We start from the raw sequence: 23542 nt of genomic DNA, 5'->3' as shown, positions 1-23542 counted from the left end.
AGACCCAGGTTGGCAACTTGTGCAGCGCAGCCTCGGGTCTTGGGGGGTAGGGAGGGGCCCGAGACTGGCTGTTTCCATAGCAACGAGACTAGCCTCTCTCACGGTCCCTCACCGCTCACCTCTGTTCAGCGTCAGTAGAGCCACGAAAGGCCACTTCCGGTCCTCCAGCCTCGGTGACTCGCGGTCACTCTGCGGTAACTAAGTAACTCGAACTCCTAGCTTCTGATTGGCTCGGCAGATGGAGGGGGCGGGACGTGACGCCGAGGGGCGTGGCCTGCGGCCCCACCGACTGGCGTTTTCCTTGCGGAGCGGAAAGCGACTTCATTTGCCCCGGAAGTGCAAGGGTTGGGGTCGTACAGGTGTGGATTCCGGCGGCGAGGCGGCTCTTTTCAAGATGCCGGGAGCCGCGGTTAGGGGCTCTGAGTTGTACGAGAGCATCGAGAGCTTCGTGGAGGCCCTGAAGCGGGACGGCGGGCGGCGCAGCTCCGAGGACATGGCTCGGGAGACCCTGGGGCTGCTGCGCCGGATCATCACCGACCACCGCTGGAGCAACGCAGGTAAGGCAGGTCTAGTTCTGTCGCGTTCCTCTACCGCGTATCTGACCCCGGTCCTCAAGCGGAGAGTCGCCCGGGCCTCATCGCGCTGGTGCCCTCTCTCTGTCTCCTTCGGTCTGCAGGGGAGCTGATGGAACTGATCCGCCGAGAAGGCCGGAGGATGACGGCTGCGCAGCCCTCAGAGACCACGGTGGGCAACATGGTGCGGAGGGTGCTCAGGATCATCCGGGAGGAGTATGGCAGGTCAGGATGTGGGCCTTTCTGCACAAGCCCCTCTCCCTGCTTGAAGCCTTTGGTGGAGCTGAGCAGCTCCTGTTATTTAAATGACTGCGTCTCCGCCCACCTCCTTGTTTGGCTCTTGTTGCCTCCCTAGACTCCATGGACGCAGCGATGAGAGCGATCAGCAGGAGTCCTTGCACAAACTCTTGACATCCGAAGGCCTGAGCGAGGATTTCAGCTCCCCTTATGCCCAACTCCAGTCCAACATCATTGAGGCAATTAATGAGCTTCTTGTGGAACTCGGTAAGAGTCTTGATCCCTGATGGACAGGACAGGTTACAGGCAGATGAGGGAAGAGAAGACCCGGGAAGTTGTTAATCGCAGAGAGAGGAGATAACCAGTCTGTGGTTCTCTGAACTTTGTCTTCCATCCCGATTAAGAGAAAGGGTTGGAACAGGTGGCAGGGCTAAGATAGCCCTCTCTGCCTTTCCTTACAGACCAGCCCTTTGTAGACTGCAGGTCCACTATTGCTGGGACTGTTAGGACAGAGCTTTATTTGCATTTTAAAGATGAACTCCCTAAAACCACAGATGACAGACTCTTCTTCCCTGAATTACCTCCTGAATTTTTATATGCACAAATGCACCACTGCCATTCCCATTGTCATTATGACCCAGGAGACCTGCGTAGATTCATTGCAGTCAGAGTTCCCCAAGGGAGGAAGAAGCTGGGTCTGTGTGTCTGGCCCTGCTACTTCCAAATTCCTCCCCTGTTTTTCTTCTGTGGCTTCCTTTTCAGGTGGGCATGTTGCGGCTACCTTTTAGAGGAGTTCTTTTAGTTCTTTTTACAGTTTCCCAAATTGGACCACTTTTTACCTGAATTTATTGTGTTCAAAATGGATTTTAAGGAGCTGGTGTCATTGGGGAAGGGTTGACTGAGAACTCGGGAAGTAGAAGGTCGCAGAGGAGCGGGACTTTTGAGAAAAGGTGACCTTCACATGAAGTCCCCTCACTCTGTGATTCCCATGTCTGCTACATGGGCCGTCTGTGAGAAGGGCACCTGTCTCTTTCCATGTTTTATCACGTTTGTCTTGTGTTGTGGCACGGCAGTTTCACATTTCCCTTGCCATACCGACTGTTTGCAGAAGGGACTACAGAGAATATTGCCGCCCAGGCTCTGGAGCACATCCACTCCAATGAGGTGATCATGACCATTGGCTTCTCCCGGACAGTAGAAGCCTTCCTCAAAGAGGCTGCCCGGAAGAGGAAATTCCATGTCATCGTGGCAGAATGTGCTCCTTTCTGTCAGGTAGGGGGACTGCTGCAGCTGCTAAGAAAAATGAAAAAGGAGGAGGAACTAAAGAAGTGATAGATGGGCTCCCATGCCACCTTTGAATTGATAAGTAAGACATTGAGAAGACAAAGGAAAGCATGAAGGGAATTTTCAAGTTGCTCAACCTTGTCAACATTCTTAAACATTGGCTTAGGAAGATTAGGGGAAATGCTGGGTCAAAGAAAAGAAACGCATTGGTTTCTCTTAGGAATCAAAAGAGTAAATTATCTTGGGGATGACTGATGCTTGGGCTGACCTCACTCAGTCTCTACATAAATAATAGGTCTCTAGAAAGGCAATATGTAAGGATGCAGGAGGTCGTAAAATAATGAGCCAGGAGCTATCCTGTCAGTGCTCCCTAATTACCCAAGCAAGCGGTATTTCCAGTTTTGTGGCTGCCCTAGTGCTCCTGTGGAAAATTCAACATTTATTGGCTTCTCCTGGGCTTCCAGCATGCCAGAGAATACCTGCCATGAGGAGAAAAAGAAATGAACTGTTGGCAGTTGTGTGTTGGCTGTGCTCAGTATTTGGAATTCTCCAGATCCAGTTCCACTGGAGGTGCCTTCCATTCTCTCTCACCTTCTCTGGAACATCAGGCCTTTCTTTCCTGTTGCAGGGTCATGAAATGGCAGTCAATTTGTCCAAAGCAGGTATCGAGACAACTGTCATGACTGATGCTGCCATTTTTGCTGTTATGTCAAGAGTCAACAAGGTGGGTGTATTTGGAGTTATGTTGAATTCATGAAGATTATACTTCCAAAATACTGATTTTTTTTTTCTCCTTCCTATAATATCCATGAGAAGAGAAGAAAGCTTCTAGTGCCTTTTGAAAGTACATACTTGGGCCTTTTTAATATATTAACTGGATTTCTTTTCCCTTTACCTGTATCATTGTCCCTCACTTAGAATAGCTTCTTTTTGTTTTTGTTTTAAAGGCTTTATTTATGGGGCACCTGGGTGGCTCATTCAGGGTCTGCCTTGGGCTCAGGTCATGATTCCAGGGTCCTGGGATTGAGCCCCACATCGGGCTCCCTGCTCCGCAGGAAGCCTGCTTCTCTTTCTCGTACTTCCCCGGCTTGTGTTCCCTCTCTCTTGGTCTGTCTCTCCCTCCCTCCCCCCCCCCCCCTCTGTCAAATAAATAAATAAATACATAAAATCTTTTTTTAAATAAATAAATAAATAAATAAAAATTTTGTTTTTTAAAGCAATCTCTACACCCAACATGGGGCTTGGACTCACATCCCTGAGATCAAGAGTTATATGCTCTACTGACTGAGCCAGCCAGCTGCCCCAAAAAGTTTCGTTTTGGTGAAAGCATTGAAGAGAATGAAATAGGTCTAAGCTAAGTGTGGCAGCTGCTAGGCATTGGGTAGAGGGTTCCTGCCTTCTGCTCAGAGAGCTTGACAGTAGTGGATTATGACTAGTAAGGCTCTTAGCTTCTCAGGAGTTGTGGCATATAGATTCCAGAAAAGGCAGGGCTAAGAGCAAGAGATAGTGCAGCTACCTATCACATACAATATTTATTCTTTCTTTGGGAAGCCACTCTTTTTTGTTTGTTTAAAGATTTTATTTATTTATTTGACAGATCACAAGCAGGCAGAGAGGCAGGCGGGGTGGGGGGTGTGGAGCAGAACCAGATGCGGGGCTCGATCCCAGGACCCTGGGGTTATAACCTGAGCCAAAGGCAGAGGCTTACTGCACTGAGCCACGCAGGTGCCCTGGGAAGCCACTCTTGAGCTAGAACATGTGGTCCTTAGCCTAGAATCCCTTTTCCTTGACTAGTGTGTGACCCTCACGATGTCAAAAGACTGAGGCCTGGGCCTTTAGCCTCTGGTGCCCAATGGTCCAGTTAAGGCTCTATCCCTAAGATGACTCACATTTTGCTTCCTGTTCCAAAGGTGATCATTGGCACAAAGACAATCCTGGCCAACGGTGCCCTGAGAGCTGTGACAGGAACTCACACTCTAGCACTGGCAGCAAAACACCATTCCACCCCACTCATCGTGTGTGCTCCCATGTTCAAGCTTTCTCCACAGGTATGTCTGTCTGTCTGTAGCCAACAGAGAAGGAGGCCAAAGGGTAGGCTTGAACTCTGGGCCTTCAACCTACTCACTCTGGGGCTTCTCTTTAGCTGCCTTTACTTAATGGATTAGACCCCTTAGAGGCTGGAAAAAGCCACAGAAGTCTTGAACGAGGAAAAAATATTGAGAGTTATAACTTGTCAACTTTGAGAAATCAAAATTGTAAGGTCAGGATGGGACCTTGTTAGGGAAGGCCCTTTGTTGACATTGCCACCATCACCGATCACGCTGATCATTTCTGAAAATGCCAAACAAGTTGAAACTCGGAACACGGAATCGGTTTTGTCATCGTTGGAGGGACTGTCCTCTGTAGCCTGAATATAAGCAGTATTACCAAGAGAAGAGCCATTTCATTAGTGATAGAAGCTGTTTGCTCTGAAATACTAATATATTTGCAGGTCTCTTTTTTAAATTGAGGTGAAATTCACATACAATTAACCATTTTTAAATGTACAGCTCAGGGATATTTACTACATTCACAGCACTGTGCAACTACCACTGTCTGGTTTAAAACATCATCATCTCAGAAAAACACCCTGTACCCATTATGTACATCATTTCAGAAAAACACCCCATACCCAGTGATTCCTATTCTGCTTTCTGTCTCTGGCTTTGCCTGTTTGGGATAGTTCATATAAAAGAAGTCATAGAACATGTGCCTTTTGTTTCTGACTTCTTTCCCTTAGCATTATGTTTTCAAGGTTCCTAGCTATAGCACAGCACTTTCTGTGGCTGAATAATACTCTGTTGGGGGACATAACGCAATTTATTTATCTGTTCACCTGTTGGTGGGCAGTTGGGTTGTTCAACCTTTTGGCTTTTGTGAATAATGCTGCTGTAAGCATTGGTGTACAAGTCTCTGTGTGAACATACCTTTTTTTATTTCCCTTGGGTATATACTTAAAAGTGGAATTTGCTGGATCGATCTCGCTCCTTTTTTTTTTTTTTTTAATTTTTTTCTTGTCTAGTTCCCTAATGAAGAAGATTCCTTTCATAAGTTTGTGGCTCCTGAAGAAGTCCTGCCTTTCACAGAAGGTACAGAAGGGTGTGTTTGTGTGTTTGTGTGTGTGTGTGTGTGTGTGTACACGCACACATGTGTGCACATGTATAAGTTTTGGTCTTTTGCTTTTGTTTTGGTAGTCAGGGGATTAAATGCTGCCAGGTTGCACTTTTTATCATAATTCTTGTGGGGACTTCTCTTTAGCATCTTTGAGTGCAGGGGGGACCTCATCTAGTCCGTGTCCATTTTGTTCTGACATTCCTGTATTTGATTGTTGGGGCCATGGTGGTTGGATCATCCAGCATCGATGCGGTGTGGCTTTGCACATTGCTTGACACACGTGCAGCAACCCTGTGGGAAAATGTACTCATTCTCATTTGCTGTAGGGACTCATTTTGGTGGCATGGCTCCCAAAGGAAGCGTGGTCTAAAAGGCTCCTACTCTAAAACTTACCTATAACCTGGGTGCCTTTATGCATTGGGATCCCTTTGACTTCTGAAGGCAGCAGCTGTGCTCTGTGAGCCTGCCACCTCCTCGACATGAGATGGCCTTAAGCGCCCTTAAACCATACCTGGGGTGCTAATTCTTAGAAGTTGAACAACTTCATCCATTTATTTACAGCTTTTCAAGGATTACTTGTATCTTTTGAATACCCACTATGTATCCAGCACTAATTTAGGTACTAAGGATATAACAAAGAACAACACAGATCGACCCTGCTCCCACAGAGCTCACATTCAGTTGCAGCAGACAGACAAGAATATGTCGGGTCATGGGCTATTTTGGGAAGAAAACAAATAGGCTGATGTGACGGGAAGTGGTAGGAGACTACCTTAGTGGGGGAGGGGTCTAAATGAGAGGCCCTTTCAGCTGGGTCTGGAATGAATGGAGCCCACCATGTAAAGATCAAGAAGAGTCTCCCAGGTGTTGGTGCAAAAGTCCTGAGCTGGGTCCAGGCTTAGCCAGTTGGAACAAGATGTTCATGTAGCTGGAGAGCAATGAGCACGAGGGAGAGTGGAATGAATTCTGATTAGTGTAGTTGCAATGGGGGAGGGGCCAGATCTTGAAGGCTACTCTCCCAAGATGGAATTTTATTCTAAGGGCTGTGGAAAGGCGTTGGAGAGTTTGAAGCAGGAGTGTCATGGTGTGAAGCCATCTCTTCTGGTGTGTACTTTGCAGAGTTTCCTTTTCTTGGGGTAGCACATATGCATGTGCTGTTGAGCCTAGAATCTGTGTGCTCATTCATGAGAGCAGGATCCTTGATTTTATCTTTAGCATATGTGATTGCCTTTCAGGGGACATTCTGGAGAAGGTCAGCGTTCACTGCCCTGTGTTTGACTACGTTCCCCCAGAGCTCATTACCCTCTTTATCTCCAACATTGGTGGGAATGCACCTTCCTACATCTATCGCCTGATGAGTGAACTCTACCATCCTGATGATCATGTTCTATGACCACCACCCATCCTAAGCAGAAGCTGCTTAGCCAAATACAGAATGGAGAGGGACTTCAGTGTGACTGCTGAAAACATCGTCCTTGTATTGGGGAGTGACCTGGAGTCAATCTGAAAAAAATACTATTTCTTGCCCTTTTAGTCATCCCAGAACAGGATGCACATTCAAGACTATCTCTTGCCTTTCTGATCTTAACAGGAGCAGCAGGGCTTGACATATAAATTTTGGAATCTCTTGGGGCTTCTGGCCGGCTCATTTGGTAGAGCATGTGACTCTTGATCTTGGGATTGTGAGTTTGAGCCCCACGTTGGGCATAGAGTTTACTTAAAATTTTTTTTGGTGGGGGAACCTCTTAACCTCCTAGTGACCTGGGGAGTCTAGAATTTAAGTTTCAGGAACTTAAACTTTCTGGTTCGGTGGGGTGTTAGAAGTAACACTGAAGACCTTGGTGGGATACAGGTTTTTGCTCAGAAATGGCTACCACACCTTTTCCTGGGCTGTGCCAATAAAAGCTTCTTGAAGATTCCTGAGTTAGTTTATTTATTGTTCTGCTCTGATTGAACAGCCTGAAGCAGGAGCGGCAGAGCCCTTTTTGTGCTTTCAGAGGGCTGTAGTTAGAGGGAACTGGCTAAAACAGAATGCAAAAGTATTTACAGTTTCCTTCCTAATTCACTGGGAGTGGTCCCAAACAACTTGTTAGTAATGTAAGACAGTGGTTCCAAAACCTTTTTAATCATCAGAATCATCTGGGAGCTTAAAAAAATGTACCATCTTGGGTTCTAACCCAGACCCATTTTATCTGATATTTGGAATGGCACCTGGGAATCTGCTTAAAGCAAGTGAGACATACTGTGGAACATTATGTATACATTGCAGTAGAGATTTCAAAAGGGTGGCTTAAAGACGATTTGTCTTGTTCATTCTGTATTTAATTTGAATTAGTTACCAATATTTAAAAATGCAAAAAAAAAAAAAAAAGAAGAAGAAAAATGTGGAGGTTGCACATTAAACAAATTCAGATTTCTTGCTTCCCTTGAAAACAAGCTTTGGCAATTCTGGGCCCAGTTTCCAAAGTGGTAGCAGCTGGCTGTAGCTGGGCTGCTTCTGACTCCATTAAAATGGAAAACCCTGTTCTGCAGTCCCATGCATTTAACGCATTTACATTACCTGCCTAACCCCTATAGGCATTTGCTTTGTGAACCTTGTGTTAAAAAGAATGGGACAGGGGTGCCTGGGTGGCTCAGTGGGTTAAAGCCTCTGCCTTGGGCTCAGGTCAGGATCTGAGGTCCTGGGATTGAGCCCCGCATCGGGCTCTCTGCTCAACAGGGAGCCTGCTCCCCGCGCCCCCCCACCCCCCGCCTGCCTCTCTGCCTACTTGTGATTGCTCTCTGTCAAGTAAATAAGTAAAATTTTTATTTTTAAAAAAATGGGACAGATTTGTAAGGAGGTCCATTTAATACTGTTAATTAAAAATAAGCTAGGAAGGGGCGCCTGGGTGGCTCAGTGGGTTAAGCCGCTGCCTTCGGCTCAGGTCATGATCTCAGGGTCCTGGGGTCGAGTCCCGCGTCGGGCTCTCTGCTCAGCAGGGAGCCTGCTTCCCCTCTCTCTCTCTGTCTGCCTCTCCGTCTACTTGTGATTTCTCTCTATCAAATAAATAAAATCTTTAAAAAAAAAAAAAAAAAAAAAAGCTAGGAAAAAGTCAAGCTGCAGAGCCGTATGCATAATACGACTTCATTAAAACAAAACTGCGTACATGCAGTAGGATAAAAGTCTGAAAGAAGGGGCTCATGGGTATCTCAGTCAGTTGAGCATCCAACTCTTGGTTTAGGTTCAGGTTGCGATCTCTGGGTCCTGGGATTGAGCCCAGCATCAGGCTTCCTGCTCAGCAGGGAGTCTGCTTCTCTCTCTCTATGCCCCTCCCCACAGCTTGCTCTCCCTCTCAAATAAGTAAAATCTTTTTTTAAAAAAAAAAGGGAAAAAGAGTCTCCCCAGGTAATCCAGAGGATCTGCCATGCGTGGGAACCACTGGTCCAGAGCAGAGGTTAAGGCAGACAAGTGTGCTGAGGAACCCCGGGATGCTGGTCACAGGCCAGCTTCCTGTCTCCTGCGGCATCCTCTGTGGGGTGGAGGGAGGGAACACCCCAAGGGATTTTAACAGGTGATTTGACAACCACACTTTGGTAAAGAATGGCCAGAGGTAGGCTATGAGGGAAAGGTCTCTACTGATTGACCTTAACTTGAGGTATATCTTTGCCTGAAGGCCTTTGTCTTCCCTGAAAGAGGGTAAAAGCGAGATTGAAGAGGGTCTGAAAGACAGACCTAAAGGCTCTATGACTCAGAAGAGCCTGACTCACTCAGGCCTCAGTCTGTCAATTATTTCTTAAAGCATCTAAGACCCCACGCTTTCTCAGTGAAGTGGCTTGTAGCTACCAATTATGAGCAATTGTCTCCTCTGAAGGCACCAATCCTAACAGCAATTCACTTGGGTACAACTGTGTGGTCTGGAGTAAAAGAAACAGTGAGTCAAGGAACTTAAATCTGTTTCTGGCTCCAAAAATGCTTTATGATACTTGTCCTTTGTGCATCTTAGTCTCTGGATCTAAAATTAGCACCCACATTCTTCCCAGGCATAAGTGAGATGGATGAAGGTTACAAGGGTAGAGACTGTCTCGTTTTGGTCAACTCTTAAAGTTCCTGGGACAGAAGAATACATGTGTATTCTTTAAGCTCTTTAGGACCTCAATTAAGCAAATCCCACAAAGCTATTTATAGGCCTCATTTTTCTATTTCCTTCTGTCCCTTTTCCTGTTTGAGGAAGAGTAAATATTGGAACCCGAGAGCCTGATCTGAACAGGGAGAGACAGGGGTTCTGTGTTAACTTCCTACCTATAGGCCTTTGTGTCTGCCTCCCGCCCCTGCTTTTGCAGGCAGAACCTGGAAACTAAGGTCAAAAACTTGTAGCTTTAGCTTGAAGAGAATTAATAGAAAGAGGACTCCATGGATGTAAAAGTCCTCCTGAATATGCTAAATAAACCAAGTTAGAGAGTTACTCAATACAGTTTGTAAAGACACTTTTCCCACGGTTTATATCTTCCAGTTTGGGCGGAGGGCAGGAAAGGCACAATTCTTGGAACTCAAATAAGGAACAGAAATTCCTAATTTAGTCTCAGAAGAGAAGTCTTTGAAAAATACTCCACCAAGGAAAACTTCAGCGTAAAATGATACCCTAAAGAAATACATGCTAGTACCCGTAGGATCATACGTTTCACAGATGTGCTTTGAAACCATTTCTCAAAGCAATCCATCGTATCAGTCTTCGGGGTAATGAAGGCTGCCAGTCCTGCGGTTGTCATCGAGCTACGTGACTCTAACACCACATATGTAGAACTCAGCACATCAGAACCGTTTTGACATAAAGATAGTACCAGATAGTGACGTAATTACTATAAAGGCCCCATACTACCCACCTGTGCTCGCAAAACTCCTGCAGGCACGCACCTCTTTTGGACACAAAGGAGCTATTCTGAAATGTGGTTTGGAAGTGTTTTATATCTGGCCTACTTTGCTTTGAATTATTCTTTCACTCACCAAACAGCTGTTCCAGGTTATTGTGCAATGGCTAAGCAATTATTAATAAAGAGCTTATAGTCTAAGCTTTAGTCTTCTGCACGACACTCACACAACGGAGCGCCGCCTTTGAGCCTAACCACACAACTGTGATTGCCTGATGTTTATATTAAATACTGAGCTGAAGAGAAGGAGCCTTTCAGGAGTGTTTTTTCAGGCCTGTTACATTTAGAATAAAGACCTATCTTGAGAAGGAGGAAGCTACTTGAAAACTTGAAAAGATTCCTAAAATTCATAAATTATATGTAAAATTCTGCGGTTTACTATAAAAGAGACACGACAAAGTACCATGAATAGAGGCGACACTAACAGCAGTAGCGAACTCCGACTCCGGACCATCTTTTTTTTTCCTTTTGGGGGTGGGGAGGTGGATAGGCAACCACCAATGCATACTCCCTGCTTTTGCAGTAAATAAGATTAAGTTGTTTAGTCGGGCAAGTTGTAAGAGTAAAGTTGGACCAAATCTAGCTTCTTCACACTGCTGCTGGAGTCACGCTAGTTTGCAGGCTCCACAGATGCTCAAATCCCCTGGACCGGGATCAGGTTGCCTGCATTTTATCAGATGTTTCTGAGCACAAAACGCTCTATGACAAACGGGAAGGGGGTGAAAATGATCCAACGGACTGAAAAATCCCAAGCCAGAGAAGAGCCTCTTTTTTCTTTATATCCCCACAAATTCTGATACATGTACAAGGGACTCACACATTTAGTTACTAAATGATAAGTGGAGAAGAGAAGGAAGGGTTTAATTGGCAAAGATTATCTAGATTTTCGGTGCCCCAAACTTCCTTCTCTTGAGTCCACCTTGCTGCTGTCTTCCTGTCGATAAGAGAAAGGGAGAAAGGGCATGATAGCTAACGGCAAACATAGTGAGTGGTCAGTTCGCTAACCTGCTTGTGTAAAGGTTTCCCTGGAATGGAATGGCACTTCAGGTCGAGGACTGGAAGAGTCCGGCTCTTTGTGCCAGAAACTGCTCTTCCTGCTTCATTCGGATATGCCGACGGATATGCCACGGCGGGCTCCCTCTTGAGGCTTCAGCCCAGCACGGTTGTCAGTGCTCTCTAGGAACTGATGGGCTGCATCTGTTCTCACCACGCATGGTTTCCTCAGCCCCCTACACATCTCTAGAACTCGGTCTTGGGCCCCCCTCCTGCTCTGCCCCTGTTTCAGCTGCCTTGTTTTTTTTTTTTTTTTTTTTTTTTCACTGTTAGGTTCAGATCCCATCTGTTCATTTGTGCCTGACCTTTTCTTTCCTTGCTCTGATATGTGATTGCTAGAACATCCCCATTCTCAACTGCTCATGGAATTCTGGATCCCCAGCTAGGTTCTGGATCTTTCCCTAGCCTTCTCTCCAGTCCCTCCCCTCCCTTCTAGCCTACACTCTAAGTTTTGCCATAAGCTTTTCCTATACTAGCTCTTTCTACCATCTATAGCCTTAATTTCTGACAGAACCATTATCTCCTCTTATCCCAGTAAAAGTGACATAGCTGGAACTCAGTGAACCCTAAGCCTGGAGGAAGTTACCGTGTTCAATCATCAGTTTCCTTGTCCTCTCTCTGACTAAAGTTAAGCTTTCTGCAGGCATGTACCCTTATTGCTCAACATAACTGTGATGAACGTTCCCAAAAAAGGAACCCTGGAGGGTGACTTCATTGCACATGGCATCTGTCAAGTTTTACTCTGAAGTTAATGAAGTCTCCACCAGCCAGACTCTAATAAAGTTGAAATTGACAAACTGGTTAAGTCCCTCACAAATTAGAAATAAATGGGCAGCATGGGTTAACAATGGGAAAGAGTGTGCCATGTGAAGCCACATAGATCTGGGTCTGAATTCTGACTCTCTTAAAAGAGGAAACTTCTCTGAGGCTTAGCAGTCTCACTGTAAGAGAGACACTAGCTTGCTAACAGAACTGTTGTAAAGACTAGAAATAATGTACACAAAGTTGGGTATATAGTAGGCCTTAATAAATGGTAACATTTATTCTTGTTAGTGGAGCCAGAAAACTTGTTTACCATTCTCAGCTTTACTACTTACTACCTGTGTGATCTTAAAAACAAATCACTTAATGTATTTCAGCTTTCATAAAGTGAGAAGTATAACACCATCTCATCTCATGGGTTGCCAAGAAACTCAAATAACGTCTGCAAAAATTATTTTATAAATCTTAAAGCACCATGAAGGTGATAATGATTACTATCATGTGTTAGAAAATTAAATATATCTATGCTCTATGCAGGTAAGTTAAAAACAGAACAGGGGCACCTGGGTGGCTCAGTCATTAAGCATCTGCCTTCAGCTCAGGTCACAATCCCAGGGTTCTGGGACTAAGACCTGCATCAGGCTCCCTGCTTGGCAGGAAGCCTGCTTCTCCCTCTCCCACTCCCCCTGCTAGTGTTCCCTCTCTCAGTATATCTCTCTGTCAAATAAATAAATAAAAATTAAAAGAAAAAGAAAGAACAAAATCCTAAAAGGCAACAAAAGTAATGTTAGATATTTTTGGCTAATAGGTTGGTTTTATGCTGATGTATGCAACTGAGTTTATAAATTATTAAAATAGGGTAATTATCTCTTCCATTATTTGAGTAGGCTAGCCAGGAAGACTAGTTACATAATTTATGGATAACTTTTTCTAATCCTCTGCTATTCTGAAAAAACAAAAACAAAAACATGTGGTTTGGGATTATAGCAAAACATTTTGAAACTGTACACCATCATCCTAATATAAGGGGTATCATAATACTTATTTTAATACCACACATTGGTCTAACCTAAAAAAGTTTTTAAACTCCCAGGACAGCTGGCCTCTGTATAGCTCTGGAGAGTGGAGGCTGAGGTCCTGAGGCCACAGCACCCCACTGGGCCTGCAGGCAGAGTCCCTGAGAGCCTTGCAAATCCCCTGAAAACACCCTCCTTTCTAAGGTCATGTCTCCCAGTCTATGAAACCGTTTATATGTATTTAGAAGAATAAAGACCATTTTTAGACAGTGGTGCCTATTCTTCAGGGTTCCGATTACGTAATTCTACAAGGATCCCCTTGAAAACCAGTGAAAGCTTTTCCTGAACCTTCTCTGAGACACACACTAATGAATGCAATACTTCATTGCTCCTGTAAGATTCACTGCAGGGCTACTGGTGAACAAACTTTTCTTCCATGAGCACAAATTTGTTTCCTGTATTAAAAAAGAGAAAAATCATTCCACTGATACAAAGGCCAATTTAAGCAAGCTGCAAAATACAAAAGTGGAAATTCTCACTGCAACGTCTTTCTCATTGTACAGTATCCTAGTCGCAATAAACATTGCCAGCTGGTTTTGTGCTTTTCTTTTTGTCCTTCTATAAAGCTTTAGTCTATTGAATCTTATTAACCAGAAATCAAACCTTTTAAAAAGGTAGAGGAAATACAGCTTAAGGGTGGCATAACAAGCATTTGTGCAAAGATCAGTTCTGGTCCCAAGTGAAATTATGAGGTCATTAGATAGGCATACTGTAATAAAACTGAGATAGGACTTGAAAGGGACCAAAAGAACCACTGTCTCCTGAAAAAATGCAGAGAACATACCTGGTTAGGTTGAAAGAATGAATGCTGCATTTTGATATGGAAATTGCTTTCACATAAAGAGAGATATTTTTAAAATACCCCCCCCCCAAAAAAAAAACCACGTTCATAGTACTCTCACCATTTTACCAATTGGGATATGGACAGTATCAGACTCTGAATGAGATTTTAAAGAGGCAATAAGACAAAAAACCAGGACGGGACTTCAGATTTTCTCTACTCTAGCCTTGTCCTTGTTTCTCTCTACCAATAGTTTTTAATCCCTAAAATAATCTAACTATAGGCCTGATGGAAGACTGACTGCACGGGATGTTTTTATTGAGTGTAGAGAAGCTCTTTAAGTCTGAGATTTAGAATGTAAAGCCAGCAGCAGCAGGAAGTGAAGAAGATTGGGAGGTGGGGGGCGGGGGGGGGACCAATGGAGCGTGGCTATGGGCTCTGTAGGAAGGCAGACTGGATCCTGGGGAGTTCAACATCAGGCAAATCACATCAATGCCAACTGTGAGGCTGGAAAAAATCGCAAAACAGAACCAAGCCACTTCCACCACCCTCCCCAAAAAAAACCCCACAAATGAACCAATTAATCATTAAATTTTATCTTTAAATAAATTATAAAAAGTAGATATTATAGGGCAACCTCCTGTGTCCAGGTCTACAGGGACACAGCCTTTAGCTTTAGCTGGAGGGCTCATCCGCTCAAGACTGGGCCGTCATGTTGCCTGGGGGCACGGGCCGACTCTGGCCTCTGCTGGTACCTGCAGCTCATGCTCTCTGCTCAAGGGCATAGAGTTAGCGTCCCTTTGGTTTCTTATAGATAAGTAGTTCTGTTCTCACGGTGGCTCACAAGGAGGCATGGATGCCTCCAGGCTTTGCCTTGCATCATCACATCTTTCTGCTTTTCCAAAGCGGTACCAGGCCTGGGCCATTTTGCGAAGTTTAGCGAGATTGGGTTTAATCTGTGGGAAGAAACAGAATAACTCCCATATGTATCACAAAAAGCCAAGGAGCATATAAAAATTTCCTAATCATGGTTATTCCAGTCTGTTTAGATTTCTAATTTCTGGATTCAGGAAAGAGGAGAGATTTCCTTAGGATAAGTGGGACTACAAACTCTAACTAGATTCTCATCTCTTCAGGAGTGAGGACAAAACCTTTTTTCACTGTCATGTGAAACAGTAAGTTTAATGGAGTAAAGTCTACTGGATGTATCAGAAAACAAAAGTACTGGAAAACTCCATGTAAGGAAGACTCTCTAGCCCTTACAAGAGAGGCAAGCAAAAGAAGAGATTTTGGAAAGCAGCAACGTGGACATTCCTATTATGCTCTCATGTTCTGTTTCATTTAAGATTATAGTGAGAACAGAAAATGTTCTTTAATTTAAACCACTCTGGGGCTTTATTGCATTACCCACATCATTGTTCCCGGGTTGTTGAGTAATCAAGGCCAAATCATAATGTGAAAATCTCCTAAGCTTGGTTTCTTGCCTAATGATCCCCAAATCATAACTCTAGAGATCCTCAGAGATGGCTACCATTTCCAGCAAGGGCCCCACTTACAGCACATACCATCAACCAAGTGGCTGTTTATAGACTGTATTTACTAGCAGGGGATTTGCTGTGTTTCTAACAACTTTCTGGAGCCCCACAGCAAACTTCTACATTTTTTCAAACCGAGAGCCAGGAGACAACAGATGTTCAGGCTATGTTAGTCTGAACATGTGTGAAGCTTATACAATACAAAGGCATCATGTGTGTAATCTGACAGTGTAGCCTAGGCTCCGTGTCGAATTTGAAGTAGAAGATGAAATGGTGAGATTGTATATAAATAAACTTTCAATGCATACTTTATAAAATTCTGGTATTTTGGAAAGGATTAAGGTAGATTACATTTGGCTAATAGGAGCTAGACTGGAAAGAGAAGATAAACTTTGCTCCCCCCTCTCCTATCGGTCATCACTGTACCTGTCTTTCCTGTTCCAAGTGCTCTATGTCAGCCAGCGGCAGCATAGAAGGCCTCCCATGAGCACACTGGAATGGCAGCTGGCACCGGGACAGGCCTTCAATAAGGCGATAGCTCTCCTCTGGGCTCAGCCCATCATTAAACTTAATGGCCCCTAAACGAAAGACAGAAACAAGAAGGTTATGGTGTGTATAGTGGGAAACCAATCCTGACCCTGGGCCAGAGCCAAATATCTGGGAAAGTAAAGGTTTCTTAGACTTTTTCATGTGACTTTAAGACTACCTGAAATTGGCACTTACTGACCGTGGATGAAACTAAGGCTTCAGGACCAACCTGAAGTCTCAGCTTTTCCCTATGGAATCGCTGCCTTTCTAATCCCTCTAGGAGGCATTCCTTAACTTGTTAGGATTTTACTTTCTAAGTTTTCCTCAAGAGGCAAGGGCAATATTTTTACAGTCTGTGAAACTGAGGTCATCTTTTAGACAATCTATCACCAAGATCTCTGATTATTCCCTACAATGTCCATTTTATTTGCTTTTTTCTATTTCCGTAATCATCTTCCTGGTCTAAACTCTCATGTGGCCAGAACCTGCCTTTATGCATACATTAATTCTCTACAAGTATACAAACACTTGTAAGTATATACTTTGTAGCAGGACCTCTGCCAGGCAGTGAATGAGACGGTCTCTGCCCTCACAGGCTTATGATCTAATGGGTCTAACAGGTGAGAGACAAACATTAAACAAATAATTATACAATACAATAATTATACAATTATGTAATAGTCATAAATTTTTTGTAGGCCTCTGCTCTTTCTTACCAGCCTAATTTCTTGGTGTCCTTGGTATTCTCTGCTGCTCCTCATATAACTAATCTGTTTCTGCCTTTCGGTCTGTGCACGGGCCATTTCTACCTCTTGTGGTAAACTTTCCCTTCTATCCTAGGAATCCACATCCCTCAGCTCATTCAAAGCTTGACTCAAAATCCATCTCCTCCACGAGTTACTCCTCTACTCATATATGTCAGTCAGAATTATGGTCAAATGTATGTGTTGGTATTTTGGTTTGTAAAAGCAATTTTTTAGTGTTCACTTTTAGTGTATACACTTTCTTGATCCAAACTGTACCCTCCAAGAAGTGAGTAGTAACTGTGCCTTCTACTTCTTTCCTAATGGTCATACCCTGCCAGTGCTTAGCATATAGAAGCACTCACTAGCTGGTGTGCTGAGTCTTACCATGGCAGGCTTGGGATGCCAACACCTTCTGGACGGTTAGTGGCAAAGTCCCCTGGATGGCTCCTGTGGTCTGGAGTAGCTAAAGCATAAACACATTCTTCATTAATGGGAAAGGGAAATGGGACAACAGAGCCTTTGTGTGTAGGGTCTCTGTGTGAAACCCCAAAATAAGAGAAAGGCTTACCTCCACTTGTTCTCGAATAAATTCCTACAAAGCAGAAAGGAAAACAGGCATTACTCTGTTTTAATTGTCTTTTTAAATCCTTTTATAGTTTAAAAATACACCCCCTAAACAAGAGAGAGTTCCAGCAGTATAGCACTTAGGTGCAAGTAATTTTTTTGTTGTGAGGCATTTTGAGTCTGAAAATACCAAGACAATTTAATAGAACTCCTACTGACTAGAGAATATATTTAGCTACTGAAACCTCCTCCAGAGATAGCTCATAACTCAGGAGGTTATGTAACTGCTGAGAGCAGCCTTGATGATTCAACTGAGTCTTAAGTATCAGGGAGACTTCTCACTAAAAGGCTGTTTGTATTCATGATCTTAGCCAAAACAAGTGTAATATTACACACAAACGGAATAAATACACCGTGGTCATCAACACAACTGGGCAATGAGTCTGACATGCACTTAGATATATCGTGAACATAAGTAGTCACTTCAGTTCCCACAGGCTTTTTTTTTTTTTTTCTTTTTTTTGACAATTCCCTTCAGGTCAAAAAGCTTATTTTCTGAGGCAATTTGTTCAGAAGTTTCTCCTCACTAGCATACCTCTGTCCCTTGGGTAGCCTTTTCAATAGTTACCCCTGCAGATGTTAATATTTACAAAAGGACTTCAAAGAAATTTAAAGCAGACACTATTTTTCATGCTACCGATCTATTTAACCTCTAGAGATTAAAAAAACTCTTCTGAGATAAGGTGTATTTAATAATTTCTTTGAGAAAACAAAAGATTTTTTCACTCTTAGAACTGGTGATGTATAAATCACCTTCCTAAGAGTACAACATGATAGATCTTAAATCAGACTCAGAAAATGCTCCCTCTCTCCTCATATGCACTCTAGTCCACCATGCTCGTAAATAAGCACAGTTAGCAAGAGCTAGGGGGTAGATACCATGTACTTTTCAAAAGCCATGTACTTCTCCAAACAAACCTACACAGAAAGATGTCTCACAATACCTGACCCACTAAGAGAGCTCAATGTGGACAGTGATCAAACCTAAACTCTTCACCATTTTCTCTTGTGCTTGTTCATCTGGGACTTGTGAAATACCATTTTTTTAAGCCTGATAAGGGGGAGACAGATCATATTCTCTGTTCATTTCACATTTCAGTAGTTCGATTAAAGCTAGATAATTTAAATAATATTTTAAAAAGCTCATTCATCAGGCTAGAGGACAGAACTTGATAGAAAATACTCATGAGGGGGCGCCTGGGTGGCTCAGTGGGTTAAAGCCTCTGCCTTTGGCTCAGGTCATGATCTCAAGGTCTTGGGATAGAGCCCGATGCCGGGCTCGATCAGTGGGGAGACTGCTTCTCCCTCTCTCTCTACCTTCCTCTCTGCCTACTTGTGATCCCTCTCTCTCTGTCAAATAAATAAATAAAACCTTTAAAAAAAAAAAAAAAGAAAAGAAAGAAAATATTCATGAGCTTTCAACTGTTAAGATCCAAGTAGCTATCTCCTTTTTAAGACACCAAAACTGTTCCAGCTTCTTCCAGAATCAACAAAATCTTTCCTGATCAGTGTGACTTAACATAGTCAAGATTTTCTGAAGCCATAAGTTTTATTTCAATTTGAAGTAAACTCCTTACCAGTAGTCTTTGAAGTCACTTTGGGAAAAGTTTTTATTATAATTTTCCGGTTAAATACTTAGGGATTGAATTACAACAAAAGATTCTAACAGATCCTATCTTTTGGATTTAAGACAGTTAGGAGGAGGAGCCTTGGAGAACAAGGCTGTGTTGGGAAACGGAGGACTGATGAAAGCAAAGCAAAGGTTGTCTGATCAAAGGGCAATTTTTTTTTTTTAAAGATTTTATTTATTTATCAGAGAGAGAGGGGGAGAGAGTGAGCACAGGCAGACAGAATGGCAGGCAGAGGCAGAGGGAGAAGCAGGCTCCCTGCTGAGCAAGGAGCTTGATGTGGGACTCGATCCCAGGACGCCGGGATCATGACCTGAGCCGAAGGCAGTTGTTTAACCAACTGAGCCACCCAGGCGTCCCTCAAAGGGCAATTTTGGAAGGGCTAAACTCATGGTAATCCAAAAGCTGGTGCTATTAACTGCCTCTTCCTTTCAAATGTCTTCTCATCCTTAGCCTACAGACATGCGTACGTCTCCCATCTGAAAACAATCAAAAGTCTTTCCTCAACCCTGTGTCCTGACCTACACTTCAGACCACTCCTAACCTTTAGCTATCACCCTCTCTCTCTTCTCCAGCATGCGGCCAAAGATCTTGAAAGAGCAGTCCACTCAGTTCCACCTCCTCTTCCCATCTAGACCCATAAAAATCTGGCGTCGGCACCTCCACTCCCAGGAACAGACTCCACCACGGCACCACTGTTCTCATGATTGCAAACCCAACTTTTCAAGCTTTATGGCTATTGCTGACCACTTCCTTCTTGCTTAAAACTTCCACTGGCTTTAGCGATATTACTTTTTCCTGATTTTCTTCCTCTCAATCTGGCCAAAATATTTTCAATCATCCTTTCTGGTTTCTTCTTTTCAGCAGTACCTTTCCAGACCTTTGCCAAGACAAATGCCCCTTGAAAGCTGGTGTTCCATCAACTCCACCCTTTGCTCTCCTCTTTTTATACTTCTGCTAGACCCTTCTCCAGCTTCTGATATTATCAAAATATATACACTGTTAACTCCCAGATAGGTACATAGAGCCCAGGCTTCTTTCCCAAGCACTAGATCTGTATGTCTGCCTATCCATTAGACACCTCCACTTGAAGGCACATTCAATGCTTCCAAACCTAGCTCATAATCCAGCTCCCCAGGCAGGTGTACCCCTCCTCCTCTACTTCCTTCTTCTGGCAATGGCACCACCATCCTTCCAGTCATCCAAGCTAGAACCTTCAGAATCCTATCTTATCTTTTCTCCTTTATCCCTTTTATAATTCCTATTGCTCAGGTCCTCTTGATTCTACCTTCCAACTTATGTTTCAAATATATCCCTCCTCTCCATTCCCAATGCTATGACTTAGGCCCTCATCCTCTCCTATTTGAATGAGAGCAATAGTTTTTCAACTGCTCTCCCTGCCTCAAACTTTTCCTGTACAATCTATCACACAATTTATCTGCCAAATCAATCTTCTAATTCTTTTAAAATTTTTAAATATGACTAAGGTAATTTAGGTCTCTTAAAAAATGGTAGACTGGGTTCATGTGGATTTGCCTGTGCTCCAAACAGAAAGACTTAGAGATAAATAAGGAGTAGAAACCACAATGAAAAAAGTAGAAACCACAATGAAAACCACAACTGAAAAAAGAACAGATAGATTTGAGAAGGAACCTAATCATAATTCTGAAAGTAAAATAATACAGTCACTGAAATAAACTCAGTGGATCAGTTAAACATCTGATTAAACAGTAAATGAAGAGAGAATTTAGTTCACTAGATGATAAATGAGGGAATTGCCCAGAATGTATCATAAAGAGGTAAGACAATAGGAAATATGACTGATACGTTAAACAGGTAAGGTCCAGTAGGCATCTGACAGGATTTCTAGGAGATAAGAGAGAATGACGGAAGAAGCAGTGCTTGAAGTGATAATAACTGCATATTTTCCACAGGGAAAATATGATGAATCTCAAGAAGGAAATGGAAACAAGGCATATCATAGTGAAATGGCGGAACACCAAAGGCAAAGAGAAAATCTTAGAAGCCACCAGAGATAAAATCACATTACCTACAAAGTACTGATAACTAGGTAGACAATGGACTCCATTGGCATACAGAATGTCAAAGTAATGGAAAGTTCTCAAAACACTGAGGGATAACAATATGGAATTTTGTTTTTAGCTAGACAATCATGCAAGCGTGAAGGCAAAATAAAGACATTTTCAAAGACAGTTTATCATTTATAGACTCTTAATAAAAGAACTTTAAAAGATTTTGGTAAAAAGAAAGCTGAACATGGAATGAACAGTCGGATTCAAGGAGTAACAGTGAACAAAGACTGTGGTAAATGTTTTGGTTATCTAAGTAAATACTGGCTAACCGCATGCAGAAAAATGAAACTGGACCGTTTCCTTACACCACACACAAAAATAGACTCAAAATGAATGAAAGACCTCAATGTGAGACAGGAATCCATCAAAATCCTTGAGGAGAACACAGGCAGCAACCTCTTCGGCCTCAGTCACAGCAACTTCTTGCCAGACACGTCTCCAAAGGCAAGGGAAACAAAGGCAAAAATGAACTATTGGGACTTCATCAAGATAAAAAGCTTTTGCACAACAAAGGAAACAGACAAAAGCAAAAGACAACTGACAGAATGGGAGAAGATATTCGCAAATGTCTTATCAGATAAAGGGCTAGTATCCAAAATCTATAAGGAACTTATCAAACTCAACACCCAAAGAACAAATATTCAATCAGGGTACTGGAACAGACATTTCCCCAAAGAAGACATACAAATGGTCAAAAGACACATGAAAAAATGCTCAAAATAATTTGACATCAGAGAAATACAAATCAAAACCATGATAAGATATCATCTCACACCAGTCAGAATGGCTAGAAGTAACTCAGGAAACAAAAGATGTTGGCGGGTACGTAGAGGAAAGGGAAACCCTCTTACATTGCTGGTGGGAATGCAAGCTGGTGCAGCCACTCTGGAAAACAGTATGGAGGTTCCTCAAAAAGTTAAAAATAGAGCTACCTTACGACTCAGCTTTTGCACTACTAGATATTTACCACAAGATACAAATGTAGTGATCTGAAGAGGCACCTGCACCCCAATGTTTATAGCTGCGAAGTCCACAACAGCCAAAGTATGTAAAGTGCCCAGATGTCTATTAATAGATGAATGGATAAAGAAGATGTGGTATATATATATAAAATGGAATATTACTCGACCATCAAAAGAATGAAATCTTGCCACTGCCAATGATGTAGATGGACCTAAAGGATAGTATTATGCTAAGAAAAATAAGTCAACAGAGAAAGACAATTATTTCCCTCATGTGTGTAATCTAAGAAACAAAACAGAGAAGCATAGGGGAAGGAAGGGAAAAATAAAACAAGATGAAATCCAAGAGGAAGACAAACCATAAGAGACTCTTAAACAAAAGAAATAAACTGAGGGTTGTTGGAGGGAACAGGGGTTTGGTGGATGGGGTTACTGGGTGATGGGTATTAAGGAGGGGACATGATGTAATGAGAACTGGGTATTATATAAGACTGATGAATCACTGAACTCTACCTCTGAAACTAATAATACACTAAATGTTAATTAAATTTAAACTTAAAAAATAAAATAAACATTGACTATAAAATTAAAGACTGCTAAGGAGATTAAAAACAAGATAGAGTTAAAATACTGAGGAACAGCATGAAAGACGGGAGGGGAATGATGGAAGAGAAAGGATTGTAAGGTTTTTGTACAGTTTAAGGAGAACAGAGAAACAAATTGCCTGATAGTTTGTTAAGGCTGAAATTCAAGGCTAATCTAAAGGAATACAATAGAATATGTAATTTCTAAACTAGCAGAGGAAAAAAAGAAGAAATAGAGAAAACTCTAATAGAAAACCAGAAAGGAGTAAAGAAAAGACAACAAAGGCAAAATAAATTGTTGTAAAAAGTAGTGTGGGGTGCCTCTGTGGCTCAGGTGGTTAAGCATCTGACTCTTGATCTCAGCTCAAGTCTTGGATCTCAGGGTCAAGAGTTCAAAACCCACAGTGGGCTCTACACTGGGCGTGGAGACTATATATATATATATATATATATATATATTATTTTTTTTTTTAAGTGAAACACATAAATAAAGTAAGAAGTATGGTTCTCTCTTCAACACCTCCAATGCCACATCCCAGCAGCAGTTTTCCAGACCTTTATCAAAACACATATGTGGGGGCACCTGGGTGGATCAGTGGGTTAAGGCCTCTGCCTTTAGCTCAGGTCATGATCCCAGGATCCTGGGATTGAGCCCCACATCGGGCTCTCTGCTCAGCAGGGAGCTTGCTTCCTCCTCTCTCTGTCTCTGCCTGCCTCTCTGCCTACTTGTCTGTCAAATAAATAAATGAAAATCTTAAAAAAAAAAAAAACGTATGTGGAGGATGAAATGCAAACTTAACAGACTATGCAAAATCCCTTTATGACTTGGTCTTGATGGCCTTTCTAGCCTCATCTAGTCCATCACTACATATATATCTTCATTTAAGCCATATATACCGGTAGTTCTCTAAACACAGGATCTGCTCTGTGTTTCTCATATCAGTTGTTCTGTCTAGACTGCCCTTCTCCTCTAAGGTTCTACAAGATTTTTCCTAAGGAAAAAAAAAATAGCTTTTCTG

General features: G+C 42.8%; 2 protein-coding genes across 8 annotated transcripts in view; one reads left to right on the top strand and one right to left on the bottom strand.

The window, feature by feature from the left end:
* Positions 1 to 301: 301 nt before the first annotated feature.
* EIF2B2 (eukaryotic translation initiation factor 2B subunit beta) lies at positions 302 to 22297 on the top strand. 2 transcript variants are annotated; one of them, XM_059182791.1, is made up of 8 exons: positions 302 to 557; positions 677 to 797; positions 928 to 1076; positions 1918 to 2081; positions 2722 to 2817; positions 4004 to 4141; positions 5155 to 5221; positions 20819 to 22297. In XM_059182791.1, exons 1-8 carry the CDS (start codon positions 395 to 397, stop codon positions 20827 to 20829), a joined length of 909 nt encoding a protein of 302 aa, XP_059038774.1. In that variant the 5' UTR covers positions 302 to 394; the 3' UTR covers positions 20830 to 22297. The 2 variants fall into 2 exon arrangements, with proteins under 2 accessions (XP_059038774.1, XP_059038773.1); XM_059182790.1 differs by lacking the exon at positions 20819 to 22297 and adding an exon at positions 6482 to 7162 and having other exon boundaries at positions 303 to 557.
* Positions 14398 to 23542, bottom strand: part of MLH3 (mutL homolog 3) — a 28891-nt gene continuing 19746 nt past the window's right edge. For 5 of the 6 annotated variants that reach the window (XM_059182779.1, XM_059182782.1, XM_059182781.1 and 2 more), the window contains 4 exons: positions 17201 to 17224; positions 17017 to 17095; positions 15785 to 15936; positions 14398 to 14779 (listed from right to left, as the gene is read on the bottom strand). In XM_059182779.1, the coding sequence (XP_059038762.1) occupies positions 14654 to 14779; positions 15785 to 15936; positions 17017 to 17095; positions 17201 to 17224 (381 nt within the window). In that variant the 3' untranslated portion in view covers positions 14398 to 14653. Of the gene's footprint in view, positions 14780 to 15784; positions 15937 to 17016; positions 17096 to 17200; positions 17225 to 23542 lie in introns of those variants that run through there. The other variant, XR_009355830.1, reaches the window with a different exon arrangement.

The sequence above is a fragment of the Mustela lutreola genome, chromosome 7 (assembly GCF_030435805.1).
Source record: "Mustela lutreola isolate mMusLut2 chromosome 7, mMusLut2.pri, whole genome shotgun sequence".
Classification (NCBI taxonomy): domain Eukaryota; kingdom Metazoa; phylum Chordata; class Mammalia; order Carnivora; family Mustelidae; genus Mustela; species Mustela lutreola.
The sequence above is the reverse complement of the archived record's forward strand: the minus strand, read 5'-3'. Positions and strand labels throughout refer to the sequence as shown.